Source organism: Scomber scombrus, chromosome 9, assembly GCF_963691925.1.
Source record: "Scomber scombrus chromosome 9, fScoSco1.1, whole genome shotgun sequence".
In the NCBI taxonomy this organism is placed as follows: domain Eukaryota; kingdom Metazoa; phylum Chordata; class Actinopteri; order Scombriformes; family Scombridae; genus Scomber; species Scomber scombrus.
The window spans coordinates 3,761,263-3,777,232 of record NC_084978.1 but is presented as its reverse complement, the minus strand read 5'-3'; the positions used below and the strand labels follow the sequence as shown (position 1 = coordinate 3,777,232).

The window sequence follows — 15,970 nt, the reverse complement described above, 5'->3', positions numbered from 1 at the left end:
TTACAGTAAAAGTACTGCAGTATTATGAGCGATGTAGTATGCAGTATTATAGTAAAAGTACTGCAGTATTATAAGTGATGTAGTATGCAGTATTACAGTAAAAGTACTGCAGTATTATAAGTGATGTAGTATGCAGTATTACAGTAAAAGTACTGCAGTATTATGAGCTTGATGTAGTATGCAGTATTACAGTAAAAGTACTGCAGTATTATGAGTGATGTAGTATGCAGTATTACATTAATTCTAATTCAAATCTCCATTATTTGGTGGGGCTGTCAACAACTCATAGACATCTGGAATGTGAGCCCGACTACACGCTGCTTTTCGTAAGATGTCAAAAAACAAAAAGGTTGGAAACCACTGGTTTCATCTTTATCAATGTGTTGTATTATAAAAGCTTGTTATATTATCCATTGTGTCAAATCTTCATCTGAAAAGTAACTAAAGTTGTCAAATAAATGTAGTTGAGTAGAAATATAAAGTAGCATCAAATGGAAAGTACAAGTAAAGTACAAGTGCATCAAAACTGTACGCAAGGAAAGCACTTGAGTAAATGTACTTAGTTACTTTCCACCACCGAAAAAGACTCATTGTAAACACCAAACTGCAGAAATCTCCCCGAACCAAAACGTTGGATTGAGTCTTCATGTGAACGTTTTATCATTTCCTGCTCCAGAGGTCCAGCGGGACCAGAGATCCCACAGCTGTTAATTTTAGCCTCGTATTCGTCCCGCCAGCCGGTCAGGAAGCCATTACGTTTTTTCATAGCTTCACCACATGTGGATCCAGCTGCTTGTTATTGTTGGATGTTATGGTCTCGCTGCTCCCAGACCCAGTTTGGCCTTCAGGGAGGAACCTTCTTTAGTGGTGACGTTTAAACCTTTTTTTTTTTTTTTTTTTTTAAGGAAAACCACAGATATTTAGGTGGTTTTAGTTTAAGTGGACGTCGTGCAGAAATAGACCTGAGTACTGCTGCATGGAAATCATCAACTCAACTAAAGTCAGCAAAGTGCTTTAAAAGAAAATCAGTTTAGAAACATTCTTCACCGTTTTGCTAAAAGGCTCTTTGAGGGTTACGTGTTTCTCTTTCACTGCTCACGAGGCACAAATGACATTAAAATTCCTCTATGTGTGTTTCAAAGAGCTTAATCTGCTTACAGTCTGACCTTTGACCTCTTGTGTTCCCCCCAGGAGACCGAGGTGGGAGCCAACCCCGTGCAGATTGAGATCGGAGAGTTTGACGAAGCCATCGAGGTTGTTGAAGACGTTACAGCTGAGAGTAAGTTTAACCTAAGAGAGAGGAAATGTTTATGGTTACCTCAAAGTATTTTAGTTGTGTTTATACTGTTTTATACTTCAGTGGTGTTTTGTCACCATATTTTTTCTCCATGTCAGGCGTTCTTGTGCCAATTTTTGTTCAATCAACTGAACACAAAATTAATATCTATTCAATTCAAGTCATGCACGATTAATTCAAGCGTGCACAAGTACATGTGCTTCCTGCAAAACAGTTACTCCCTTTTCTTTTCTTCTTTGCACAACACTTAAACATGCACACATACAACCATCTAAAGAAGAAGAGAAGGTTAACCATGATAACTACAGCATTAACACAAGTAGTGAGTGAAAATGTGAATACAAATCAGTTATGTTGCGTCTAAAAATCCAACTAAATGTAAAAACTTTGCTTTTCTGTGCTTTTTATACTTTACAATAAAAGCAGAACATAGAATAAATACTTATCAAGATTAAAAAAAGACAATATAATTCCATAAAATGGTAAACTTACACTTTTTTAAAAATGGGTTTTTAAAAGTGATTTAAAAGAGGAAACTTAGTTTGCAGCCCTGATTTTCTCAGTCAAGTCAATCCAAAGTGCAAAGCTAGTCTGGACCTTCAAACATTCATTAAATACTGTGAAACCGTGCAGAAATCTGTATTTGTAAGTAATTTTTGTAAGTTGTAAATATACGCCTTATTTCCAATGTGTAGTGAAGTGAAGTAAAGTTGTCAAAAACATCACTATTTAAGTAAAATAGAAAGTAGAAAGTAAAGTAAAGTAGAAATTCCTGAAGAAGTTCGTCCATTACGTCACCTCACTGTACAGACATATACATTTACACACGTATGGTTAAAATCAGCTGACATCATTCAAAAAAGCTGAACTCATACATCCATAAATCCTGCAGTTTGTGGGAGTTCCAGCGACTCCTGAGATTTAAAAAAATCTGTCATCGTCCTTCACCACATCATGACAACATTTTTGATTTAGCTGCATCTCGCTCCACTCCTCCATCCTGCAGCTACACGGTATATCTGTGCCGTGAGGTCCTGCAGGGTTTTTTGGTGACGCCTCAGTCTGGCAAATCAAAACAGCTGTAATGACAGGCTGCTTCATTCTGCGAGGAGGAGACGGCTGTAATTACATGTTCCACCCTGCGTGCTTTAAGAAGCAGCTCAGCCCAGTTAACCAGCCAGCCGCAGGCACCAGCAGCACCAACAGCACCAGCAGCACCAACAGCACCAACAGCACCAACAGCAGCAGCAGCAGGAAAACACATTGTACAGTCAGACTAATGGGCTGGAGGAGACATTTTGTTCTGCCTGAGCAGTGCAGGGAACTATACACAACTCCTTTATTGTAGTTATATATAGCAAATACTGCAGAGGAAAATTACTCCATTACAAATAAATGTGTTTGAAGGTATTAATCAATTCATCCAAAGTGCTTTAAACTCTGCTGTGGTGGCACCAACATAGTTTTATGTGCCATAATGTTTGGAGATATCTGCCTCTCCACCTAAATACATTTTCATTTATTACACTATTTATTTTTTGCTAAAAGCATTGAAAAGTAAATGTTTTACACAATTCAACACCAATAAAATCAATTTCTGTGTTACTCTGTTTAACTCACAGAACTGTTTTCATGAAAACTGCGTTTAAAGGACAAGTTCACAACCTTTTAAGCTGTTTGTCTGAAGTTAAAATGAGGCTTTAGCTGTCTTAAATTAGTCTTATCAAACCTGTTTAGTACAAAATGTATTGTGTTACTCCACTGCAGCTCAAAAGGGAAACAGAAAAGGGGCATTTTACCCTAAAAAGGCTTTTCCTGTAGAAGATATCCATTGATATGAATCCTCATATTAGCTTCAGATAAACTTTGAATACATTTTTGCACATTAGACGGACTGTGGAGTTTCTCCTAAATCACTTACACTGCATTATAAAGGGATCTCTGAATGGTTATTATGAATAGGGATGATTAAAGTGGGCAAAACCTGTTTAATATCAACTATTAACAACCATTTAAAAGCTGTGAACCTAACTTTTATTAGGGATTTTATAAAGCGATTACTAAGAAAATGCTTTTTAGTCACTTTTGTGGCTATTAAAGTTCAAGTAAACAGGTATTAACAAACACTATGATGTTCAGTTTCATTGAGAGTTGAATTACTGATGCGTTTATGTGTATCTGGTACATATTTAATACATGTCAATATATCAGTGATGAAAATACCACAGGTAAGGAAGTCATCAAAGGTAATGACGAATGAAGAAAATAAAGATTACGGGTGTTATGATCTTATATAATCTTAAAATGACTATAAAAACATTAGAAGCTGCATTAAGATAGAAGAAAACAAGGTGAGAATATGTCCAAAATGATACACAGCCACTTACTTAAAGTCTTTTTTTAATCATTTGCGGTACCTGTATCTTAATCTGCATCCTTCACCTCTTAAATAAGGATAATTTATCCACATTTAAGCAACAAAAATCATATTGTGCCACCCAAATACCTCCTTAAATGTGTGCTTTGAGGTTTGTGGTCCAAGCAACAGGTGATTTTGTAATTAAATGTAGGTGAAATAACTCTTAAGAGCAAATTGAGTTGCATTTTACGACCAGAAATATTGTTTCTACAGAGCTTTTATTGTGAGTGTGACTGAAATGGACGTGTGTCTGCTTCTGTCTGACTGCTCGGTTTGTGTCCTTTCAGCTTTAATATCTAAATGTTTCCTTCACTCTCGCTGTTCTTCATGAGGCAGCATTTTTTAAACAGTGGCTAAATTCATACGCAACCTCTTTAATGGGGAATTTTTCTTTTTAGTACAGTAATTTCGTCATTTTTCCTTATTAAGTCACTCACACATGAATGAATTCGCTTGAGTGTTCTTTTGGCAGAAACGCCGCCCCTGAAGCACTTGGAAAATATTTGAGTCGTGGTGTCTGTGTGTTGGACTGTCGCTGTTATCCCAGAGAAAATAGACTCTAACGCTTCTCCTGTTGGTGCTTTTCTCTCCCTCAGATCCCTGCCTGACTCACCACTGCAAGAAGGGCAAAGTGTGCGAGGTCGATGACAGCAACACCCCCATGTGTGTGTGCCAGGACCCCACCAGCTGCCCCATTCCTGATGGAGAGTTCGAGCATGTGAGTTCAAAGACAATCAGAACAATATTTCCTTTAAACATGTGTTGAAACTGTAAAATATGCATTTAACCAGAGAAAGTCAACTCAAAACTAAAGAATCAGTCACATCTGTGTGTTAGTTAACAGATTTTAGTAGATTTTGGGACAAATAGAGCAACCACTTGGCCACTTATAAAGCACTTTAGGTTTATAACATACTATATTATAATATATTGTCTTCATTCTTGAGAAAAGCAATGTTTAAGTGATACAAAAAGGTAGTTAAAATGTTTTTGGGAAGTTTAGTAAAGAAGAGAAACTATTCTTATATCTAATTTAGTCTCGATTGTAATGACAACCCTAGAAAATTACTTCTAAAATGTGCAACTATGTTTTTATAAGAGGCATAATTATGATTATTATCATCTGCTAAGTCAGTAAGATCTAAAATATACTGATAATATGCTGCATTTGTTTTTTGCACCTCTATAAAAAAAAGGACCAAATGCAATGCAATGCAGCCTAAGCAGATATTCCTTGTTGTTGTTATTATTCGCCTACATTACCCACAATGCAACCCGACTTGATCCACCCAACTTTACAGATTTGAGTATGTCTATATATGCTAGTTGCAGTCAATAAAGCCTGGAGCTGCTATCATCCACTGTTACACACAACAACAATATATCTTCATGCATTCTGGCATCAAAGAACACAAAAATAGCAAGTTTTACACCTCGAATCTTCTTCAAATCTACATAAAATCAGATTGATTGTCATTTTTACTATACATTTCTGCAAGGCATAGTCCTAATGAAGGAATGTTTCTCTTTGATCAAAGTGCAAAGAGACATAACTTAAGTAACACTGAAAATACAGACATTTCACTTAAAATACAGCAATAATAAATAAGAATAAATATGAAAATGAAAGTCCCTGGGGTAAAAAAGTGCAGATTTAAGTGTGTAATTTCAGAGTCTAGTATGCAAATTTGCAAACTTAGAGTTAGATCATGTACAGGATGTGATTACAACAGACACAATTTACCAAATCAATCAATATGTGCCCAAGTGTCTCATTCTTCTGTCTTTTTTTTTGTTTTGTTTTGCAGGTTTGCGGCACCGACAACAAGACCTACGAGTCCTCTTGCCACTTCTTCGCCACCAAGTGCGCTCTGGAGGGAACCAAGAAGGGACACAAGCTGCACCTGGACTACATCGGATCTTGCAAACGTGAGTTCTCGCAAACCTTTCTAGACAATCTCAAAACCCCCAAAAAACTCTGAACCTGAACTTTCAGCGCAGCAGCAAAGACTTACAGCTGAAAGACCAAAGCTATCCGCGTTAACAGGGATACTTATAGATCTGTTACGGCTCCATGTCTAATTCCACTGGCCTTCACTCAACCACATGAAATATTTTTAGATGGTGTCAGAGAAACATGCAGAAAGTAGGATGTAGATATTGAAGGAAAATATGATGGGAGAGCCAAATTCTCACCAATGTGTCCTTGTTTGTTTATGTGTTGAAATGACCCCGAAGGTAATCTTAACCACTTTAGCTGCTGGAATTTAATCTCAATATCTTCAGTTTCAGTTCATGAATTTTGCTGTTGTTCTCTCTTTCTCTTCCGTTTTATGTTTTGATATTGTGTGGTATCTGTTCCTCATCTTCATGTAGCGGTATCCCCATATTTTTTTAAACTTCTTTCACCCGTGTGATAAGTTAAGAGGCTCGGGCTTAGCTCTCTCAGTGTGCTGTTAGCGTTCAGTGTGATTGATGGTCGGGCTGTCAGGTCTGCACTGCAGGCTCTGCGGCTCAGAGCGACGGGAGGATCCGTCCAGACACGTAGGCTACATTTCTTCCACTGTTCGAACTGTGTGAGGAGAAGAGTCAGGGCAGCAGGGTTCAAATGGAGCTCAAGGTGGTGTTCAGTACGCTCAAATAAAACAGGATTCAGGTTGTGAGTTTGGAATAGTCGGGGGATGAAATGACTGCAGGAAAAAAATCACATTAAACAACTTGGTGTCCATACTAAATTGGCAGATTCATGAATTAAAGTGCTTGTTCTGTTGTTCTTTCCGCAGTGATCGAGCCCTGCATGGACAGCGAGCTGAGCGAGTTCCCCCTGCGTATGAGGGACTGGCTGAAGAACGTCCTGGTCACCCTGTTCGAGCGCGACGAGGACAACAACCTGCTGAACGAGAAGCAGAAGCTCAGAGTGAGTCATCCTCATCCTCTCTGTAAAAAGACGGGTTTACACTTCTGAGATGTTCCAGTGCAAACAATTACTTATATATTGTTTAGTGTGCAGGGTTACGTAGCTGTTTGACGATTGCACCTGTTGGATATAAATGATCAGACCTTGATGTTCTGCAAGAAACCCAAACATGTCAGCTTTTAAAGCATTCAGAAAATTTGAGAAGAAAGCGGAGCGCTGGACAGCAATTCAGCTTTAAAGGAACAAAAACTTACTTTCATTCTATTGAAGCTGCCATAATCGTGATTTTTATAACACCAAAGTACAAAATGACAGTGTGTAATTTTGGTCGTGGCTCATAGTGATGAACCTACAGAGCATTATCAGTGATTCTGTAGCTCCTCTTGACTTTACAGAGCTTTAAAGAGTTTCAGCTCATTGTTTAGCTGTCCGGCTGCAACTTTACTGTTTCGGTTCAATCTCAGTGCTCTCATTGCATCTTTTTCAGAGGAAAAACTGTTAAAAAGCCAACTGTGCACTACCTGCTCAGCACTAAATGGCAAACAAACATTTAGCTGGTGAACATAGTGGAGTATTTAGCCACTAAAGAGCCAGATATTTCCCTCAGGAGTTGGTAGAGAGAGCTAAAAGAGAGTGAATATTGGACTGACATTCACCAGACTCCAAACTGCTGGATTTGGAAATAAGCAACTGTTTGCTAACTTGGCTAACTTCACCATATCAACTTAAAATGTGACAATGTGTCAATGTTGGCTTCACAACTTGTTTCTGCTGCCCCCTAGTGGCCACAAAATCAGTAATTGCAAGTTATAGTAAAAAAAAACGACCCATGTTAAATCAAAATGATGCTGCCTCTGGTGGCCGGAAGTGGTATTGCATCATGCTTACAGTACGTTAGAGCATAGATGCTGTAGTAAAGACATGTTTATGTGTTTTAAGACCTCATTTCAAATCTACTTTTATTCCTTTATGTGATATATTTATTGCTGTAATATAACGTTGAAGTGGAATCCTTTACAAATGCAAAACCATAATGATGGCAAGTTTAAAGGAAAGGAAATTAAAGCTTTTATATATCCTGCAGCAACACAACAACCAATTAAAAAAGCAGCCTAATATTGCAATGTGACTCCAGAATTGTTCAATTATAGCTATAAAAGAGTTTCATACGGTAGAATCTACAGATATCAAAACCATATAATTAATAGTTTTAGACACTCAAGAAACAAACCAAAAAAATATATATAAAATAACCTAAAAACTAAATATTAGTTCCTTCCAAGCTCTACTAAAAGAAACATTACAAACTTAACTGGTTCAGACACACTTCAGAGTGTGGAGGAGGGCGAGTTTAATGCTTATTTATGCTTAAAGAGACTTATGAACATTCACGTCCTCCTCCAAACTGTTCAGACTGAAGAGATGTTTATAAATACACGTTAAACACCTGAGAGGAGTTATGGACATTACATTGATTTAACACCTGTGGATCGTCAATAACTCACTAAAATGAGCTTTTAAGCTGATTTAATGCTGCAATGCTTCGACATAACAAGCTTATCTAACATCGTACCAATGTGGTTATAAGATTGATTATTAACTGTGTGTCCATTCATTTACTTAAAGCCTTTATTTCTTCTGATGTGGTTTGTGTCTGTTAAATCTTTCAGGTGAAGAAAATCTTCGAGAACGAGAAGAGACTGCAGGCTGGCGAGCACTCCCTGGACCTGCTGGCCCACGACTTCGAGAAGAACTACAACATGTACATCTTCCCCGTCCACTGGCAGTTCGGCCAGCTCGACCAGCACCCCGTTGATGGGTACGTACCAAAATAAAGAAGGGAGGATGAGTTTTATATAAAAGTCTATGCTGAAGATAAAAAACTTTGGGTTCTTTTTGGTTCCACGTTTGTCTTCCTTACATAAATCAGAAGCTATTTTTGAGAAGAATTTAGTTTAACGTGGCAAAGAAGTCAGCACCAAAATATCTCTGGTGCCCAGGCGGCGGTTGAGGTTTCTGGCGGACTACAAGAGCTGATTGGTTTCCAGTGTGGACCAGTTCACCAGCTGCTCTTCCCTTTAATAACACTTATTCTGAAAAAAGATGATTATGATGATGTGGCTGCTGGACTCCAAATGTGCCAACCACCAACCCACATTTGTTCCCTGATGTTAATATCCGAATCACCCAGTGGTTTTAAGAGATGGCAGCAGATGAAGATACAAAAGTCAGATGAAAATGCCACTGAATGCAGATTTTTAACAACGTAATGGTGGCAGAGTGAATGTGAATGTGACCTTTTATGGACTTTTGTAGCTATTGAAGTCTCAGCAGATCTCATGTAGAGCAAAATACTGACTTGAATTTCACAAATAGTATATGCCATAGTGCAATTTGTGCAATTTCTACACAAAGCACTATCTCTGTAGAGGTTGGTGAATATAAATTAAACAACAGTCCAAGTGGATGCAGAAGAGGTCAATATATGCTGCCTTTTAGTCCTTAATATGCATAAAGACTCATAAATACTCCACAGCCTACATCTTCCATAATTATGCAGTGAGTGGGAAGAATGGGAGTTGTTCCCATAGCAACAAGTAAATGACAACACAGCCTTAATCAGCCACATTTCTGACTGTTGGACAAATTAAAGCAGGTTTCAATTTTATTTGTGCATTTGTTTTAATATCAGGTTTAATTTTTTTTAAATGTCAACATTGGCATTTTGGTTATTTAAGCCATTTCAGTTCTCATTCTCTTGGAATTGTTTCAGCCAAGTGAAAGATATCGTAGCAGTGAGAAATTCCCGATATCGCCAAGTAGGAATTACATGTTGGAGGTTGACGTGAATGCCTGTTTTCTCCCACTCAGCTGCTCATAATTACGACATGATGTGAACTTTAGACCCACACTGCCTGATAAATGCTCACGTCTTTCAAACTGCACCTCCAGCACAGGGTTTCATTGGTAGATTGACTTTAACACATAAAATCTGAGTGATGCAGCAGTTCAGTAAACTTTTTCAAACATATTTAAGTCTCTTATAGTATTTTAGAATACCTAAATTTCAATCATAGAGAAGACTTGAACCTTTGAGACATCGAGTAACGTCTAACCAGATTCTCCCGTCTGCTTTGATTGTGTGTCACCAGCTACCTGACCCACACAGAGCTCTCCCCCCTGCGTGCTCCCCTCGTTCCCATGGAGCACTGCACCACTCGCTTCTTCGACGAGTGCGACGCCGACAACGACAAATACATCGCCCTGGAGGAGTGGGCCGCCTGCTTCGGCATCAAGGAGCGTAAGTATCAACTGTACACACACTGAGGAGGAAGAGGAGGAGGAACCTTTCGAATGTAGGAAAGGAATGTAGCAGACCATTAAAATAGCTACTGATGGACTAAAGTTACTATGCAGTGGTGTTTTTTGATAAATTATAATCTAGTTAGTCTATAAAACATCAGAAAAAGTTGAAAAAAAGCCTTCAAATTGGTTGTTTTGTCCCACCAAAAGACCATAAAACTCAAATATATTCAATTAGCTAATATAAAATGGTGAAAAGCAGCAAATTTGAGAAGCACGGACTGCCTGATAAATCACTTTTTAGCATTAATCTGAATCATGATCAGTAAAAATCAACTGCTAGAATCAAATAACAAGGATTGCAAATTATGTTTTATTAATTAAATCGGGTCATTTAGCCTTGAAACATTTTACTTTACTATGTGACTATTAATGTTGTTTTAGAGTGAGAGTTTTAGATCCTTATCTTGACAATCATTGGCATTTTTACAAAATCACAATTTTATATTGAGGAAAATATATTTTTTAGGCAGTACATGCTTAAATATTTACTCCACTAATATATCAAATAGTCTGTGCCTTTCTAATAGTCTGGAAAAGTCAACTGTCAAACGTTTATTGTTACATAAGATAAAATATACTCTATCATCATTTTTGTGCAAATTGTGCAAGAAAAAACAGTTTGGTCCAAACATCTGCACTTTATTTCCACACTCTAAATTTTAAAATATTTGTGTTTTTATAATTTTATTCCACATTTTTCCATCTGCTGATGATGTTTTTGTGTGTTTTTGTGTTTTCAGAGGATATCGACAAAGACCTCATCGTCTAAGCTCCTCTTACCAGCAGCAGTATGACAACTCCTAGTCGCTACTAACGGGACAAGGTGCTGATCCCTAAGTTAAAAAAAAACAAAACAAATCACAGTAACGGTGCTAATTGCAAATTATTTTTTATTTTGTTTTCTTTTTTTTTTTTTTTTAAATAATGACCTTTTCCTACCTATACCACTAAAAAAAAAGAATGATTATAAAAGAGAAATGTGCACAGTCTGTACTAACCATCATGAAAATGCAACTTTCAATTCTCTTGTTGTCCGTTGAACAAAACACCCAGTAAAGAAAACTAAAGACCTCTGATGTAAATGTATGTTGTTTGACAATATTATATATATGTTGTGAATTGTTCAGGGCTTTAATTCGAGATTAATTTGAAAGATTATCTTGAGGAGACAAAAACTGTAAAGTCAAAAATAAAGTTTCTAAATAAATGTTCCCTTCTGCTTGCTTTCTACAAACAAAACTATTTAGTTTTTTTGCACTCTTCTGGTGGTGGACTTCATTTTGTGTCATTTTGTTTATTATTGATCTTTTGACTACTGCTATTGCTACTGCTATTAGAGTTGTTCATTTTTATTTTTTCCATACAAAGTCCGTGTCCTGGACGAGGAAACAGGTGTACTGATATTTGAAACAATAAAGAGGATATATTGTTTGGACATTTGATAAAGGGGAAAATCTCGCAGGCTGAGAGTTTTTCTCACAGTTAACATGTTTCTACTGACGCTGAGAGCACAACCGAACTCTTACCATGAATAAAAGACTATGAAAAGATCTGGAAAATCTCTGCATGCATTTATATCTTTGCAAATTTCCCCGCTGTTGTGGGACTAATAGAGGATTATCTTTATCTGCATTTCTTTCTCCTCCGCTAAAGAATTTCTACTGAGTCACAAGGAGGCCAGTTTGTTTACTAGGAAGATTTGACCACATGAGAAATCTCTTTTTAAGGAGCTTAACCTCTCTCATCCCATCCTCAGTGGCCACTTTTCATCTATTATGTGTCTCTGAATGCAGCCTTTGTGCAGCAGAAATGCTTTTAAACCCCTCTGTTGTGAGTCTAGTTTGAGATATTTTCCCTAAAGTTTATTCTTACTTTTTCCCCTGCAGCACATGTTTACTTTTCTAGCGGTTTTCTGTCAAGGATGATCCATCTACAGAGATGGTGGTTTCGTATTTGTTTCCTGTTTTAATCTGGGATTTATTCTGCTTGTATACACTCTTTGCTCAAGATAAGCGAGACAGCCAGATGCTAAAGCAGATGTTGCATGCCTTTAAAATCCTGCACAGCCTTACTTTCATTATTTATTCCGCCCTGCCAGTAGAGGAATTACCACTGTTTATAAAAGCTTTTTAAAACTATTTTAGGTTGAGTTAATGCATGTAAATTGTGTTCCTGTGCTACAGTGGACACAGTTAGAACAGATCCAGTAAAAGCACACAAAAGTAAAAACACTATTAAGAAGTGCAATTAGCATTACGCAATGTGCAATAGTTGAAAAGATTGTCACATATAATAATATCAACAAAATGTTCTAGTGAGCAAATAACATACATCAAATAATAATAATACCTGCAATAGTAAAAAAAAAAGGAAAAAAAAGAAAGAAAAATATAGAATTGGTAACAGGAATGATACTTTAAAGTGTTCATGCTATGTGGGATGGATGGGAAGGATCATCTCACAACTCAGGAAGGTTGTATGATAACAGAGTTGGGGTGCTAATCAGGGTTTAAAATAATGTGCATTGACCAAGTTACATTATATCCATTCAATCTGGATTTAATTACATTGAATAACAGATTTTGGCTGATGTGAGGTGTTTTCCACGTTTGCTGTGTTTTTAGGCACTTCCATGTTCATATACCTATAAATAGGATATATCAGAGCTTTCAGAAAAATCCCAGTTTCTCAGTCGTAATTAAGTATTGGATTAAGGGTTGACATGAACGCTTTTTACAAGTTGGAAAAGTAACTTCAATGTGGAAAGAAAGCAGCATAACTCCTCACATTGCAGCAGTGATGTGATGTGAAGTGTACTCCAGGGTGTGTCAGTACACTGAGACATCACTGTTGGGTTTGGCCATACAGGTGCAACAGACATCAAACTTTCACCAAAGAAAGCAGTGAAACATCGCTTTATAGTCTTGTATTAAGTTACTTTTTAAAACTGCCAAAAAAAGGGTGTTTTCAGTGTTTCTGATTGCAGGTTTGCTCAGGTTGAAGTAAGGTTGAGGTCACTAAACTCCATAAATGTAAAAGAATAAAACAAGACAGTTGTGCAGATGTGAGTCAACCCTGTCAATGAAAATAAGACATATGACTGCTTACTTGAAATGTTGTAGTTTAGATTTACAAGCTGAATAACTCAGGATAGGCTGCAGTGTTTTAACAATGAATATAGGACATATTTAGGGTGTGATTGGTTACTCATTCATGCAATTTGTACTGTCCGCCCGTCCTTTAGTGTCTGAAATCTGTATCTGTATCACTACATGAGGGAAACTTGCAGCTTCTCTTTGGAAATTACTAAGATGTGTTGGCTCCATCTGACTCCCAGTACTGCCTAGTCTTTGATGTTTTGGGAACAGAATAAGTGAAAACACCTTTAAAATGCAACTAAAACGTCACAAAAATCAACTTATATCAATGCAAATAACAACATCTGCCAATCTTAAACATGCTTAAATAAACATCAGTTGTTTTTGGTCAGAGGTTGATTGTTTGCACAATCATCCACTTGGATGAACTCAGAATTTGGTTGTCAAGACACATTTAGGGCCCTCCTAATCAGTGGTCTCCTCTGCTGTTGTTCAGTCTGATGTCAGTGGGAACAAAGGAGCACCTGAAGCGGCCCGTTTCACACCTGAGTGAGAAGATCTGATGGCTGAATGAGCTGCCAATCTGCCACAGCTCATAGAGAGGATGAGAAGGTTTATCCAAGATGGCTTTGATCTGGTCCCTCATCCTTCTCTTTTCAACAAGCTGCCAATCTGCCACAGCTTGTTGTAGAGAGGGTAAAAAAAAAGTTATATAAAGAGTTATCCAAGATGGCTTTTATCTAGACCCTCATCCTCAAAACCTTGATGCCACCAGTCCAGCAGACCAGCATCGGCTACTAGAGACTGATAGAAGATCTGCAGGAGCCTGTTGGACACTGAAGGATCTGAACATCCACAGGAGGATGTTATGTCCCTTTCTGAAGATGACTAAAGTATTGTGATTCCAGTTTGTTATTGATTTGGACCCCGAGGTACTTGCACCTACTTACTTCCTCTACCTGGAGGACAACTATAGAGTCCATCATAGGTTCATTGCACCATATTAAGAAGCTGTCCATCTGTTCTCCTTGGTAAAAAAGAGTCCTTAAGTGAAGACAGTATATCTATAACTGGAGATTAATCAGTGGTATCACACATGTCAATATAGTGATAACTTACATTTCACAAAAAATAGATTTAATAGGCCTAAATAAAAGATGGGCAGAGCTGGAAGAGGTCAAGCTCCACCCATTAAGCTCTGCAGTAAACACCACTTGTAGAGTTAACAATAAAACGACCATGCATGCCTGTGTGTTTGCTGTTAAACATGTAAGATAAACTCTCATGCCTGTCGGGTTTTATGTTGCTGCATTTGACATTCCACCATTTCATTTCACGAGCTGTGAGCTGTGTGCAACGCTGCTCACGGTCCCCTGGGAGACAGGAGAGGGAGACAGAGCACCCACCCTGTTACCATCCCCACCCGTTCATCCAGGCTCCAGTGTCAAGAATGTGAAACAACAGCCGAGCCTCGTCCACAAAGCCCGGAGTCCCTCCCCTCAACCACAGCAGGGAAAAGACTCTCAGCTTCCTCCTTTAGTTTCACAACAGAGACCTCAGAAAAATGTTGGTTAGGGTTAAGGTTAGGGTTAGGGTTAGGGTTAGGGTTAGGGTTGGGGTTAGGGTTAGGGTTAATACCAATAAATGATCTTTTTCGGGCTTGGGGATTAGAGTAATTATCCCCTGCTTCATAGTTGTCGTCATTTCTTTTCTAACAATACATTCTTTAAATAATTCCAACAAAGGACTTTGAATCATATCCCAAAAATGTGCATACAATTGAACAGAAAGCCAGTCAGTGCCTGATGAATTCCCCTTTTTCACTGAGTGAATTGTCTTAAAGTGCTGTAAGATTTAGTAGGTAGAAATTCTTTAATTGACTCAATAAATCTGTCACAATCACTGACCTGAGAATTTGACCTATATTACTATAAAATGAACGAGCATATTTTGAAATGTCTAAAGGTTTGGAAATTATGTTTATTATCAGTCTTTAGGGAAGTAGTATGACTAATTGTGTGGTTTTGTTTCTCTAAGGCAAAGAAGAAGCTAGAGTCTCTTTGTCTTAGTTACAGACAGTATAAAGCCCCCTTTTGCCATTTCATTATATTTGTTTTGTCTGTTGTTCTATGTCAGGTTTTTTTCTTTTTTGCTACGTTGCATTGCTAATTCCATAATCTTGAACTTGACATATTCCCATTTCTGGTTAAACTCCAAATACACTCTTTCTAATTAGAGTTTAATAACTGTCAAACATCATCTGGAGCATCATTATAATCTCCTCTAATGACCATGTGTCCTTCCTTGTTTTCATAATCTTTCCCTAAATTGTGTTATTATGGTTATCTAAATTACAACCTACCAAAAAGGAAGTGTTATCTAATTTGAAAACCAGGATTATCCATCTACCTTCATCTGAAGTGAATGACTCAGCAATGTTTCCTTTGAACTTGTTAAGGAGAACGGTGACACCTGCTGATTGTTGGGAGGCATGACAAAAATAACATTAGTCATACCCCATTGTGACATTATACCACTATGACTTGAATGAATATCCTGTAAAAAAAAATATTAAATCAGCATTTTTTTCATTTACAGAACATAAAAACTGATTTATTTTAGTATGGTCATGGCTAGCTCTGACATTAAGAGATATTATTTGAAAAAAAAAAAAAAAAATGGATAAAGTGCCATAAAAAAGATAATACATGCATACATGAACTGGGTGTCTGCTAAAGACAACTATCCACTTATACAGCTCTGAGTTGGAAAATGTCTTACTCTCAAGTAGAAATCTCTGAATATTGAGCAAATCCTTAGAAAGTCTCTTATTCTTTAAACGATGAAGTGAACATATGGCTTGATCAAAAATA

The 15,970-nt window shown here is 37.4% G+C and overlaps 1 protein-coding gene across 1 annotated transcript in view; it reads left to right on the top strand.

Annotated features, from left to right (window-relative positions):
• Positions 1–10,960, top strand: part of sparc (secreted protein, acidic, cysteine-rich (osteonectin)) — a 24,724-nt gene extending 13,764 nt beyond the window's left edge. Inside the window, exons 4-10 of the mRNA XM_062425370.1 lie at positions 1,192–1,279; positions 4,313–4,434; positions 5,525–5,645; positions 6,500–6,633; positions 8,304–8,452; positions 9,786–9,934; positions 10,740–10,960. Of these exons, the coding sequence (XP_062281354.1) occupies positions 1,192–1,279; positions 4,313–4,434; positions 5,525–5,645; positions 6,500–6,633; positions 8,304–8,452; positions 9,786–9,934; positions 10,740–10,768 (792 nt within the window). The 3' untranslated portion in view covers positions 10,769–10,960. The remainder of the gene's footprint in view (positions 1–1,191; positions 1,280–4,312; positions 4,435–5,524; positions 5,646–6,499; positions 6,634–8,303; positions 8,453–9,785; positions 9,935–10,739) is intronic.
• Positions 10,961–15,970: the final 5,010 nt, after the last annotated feature.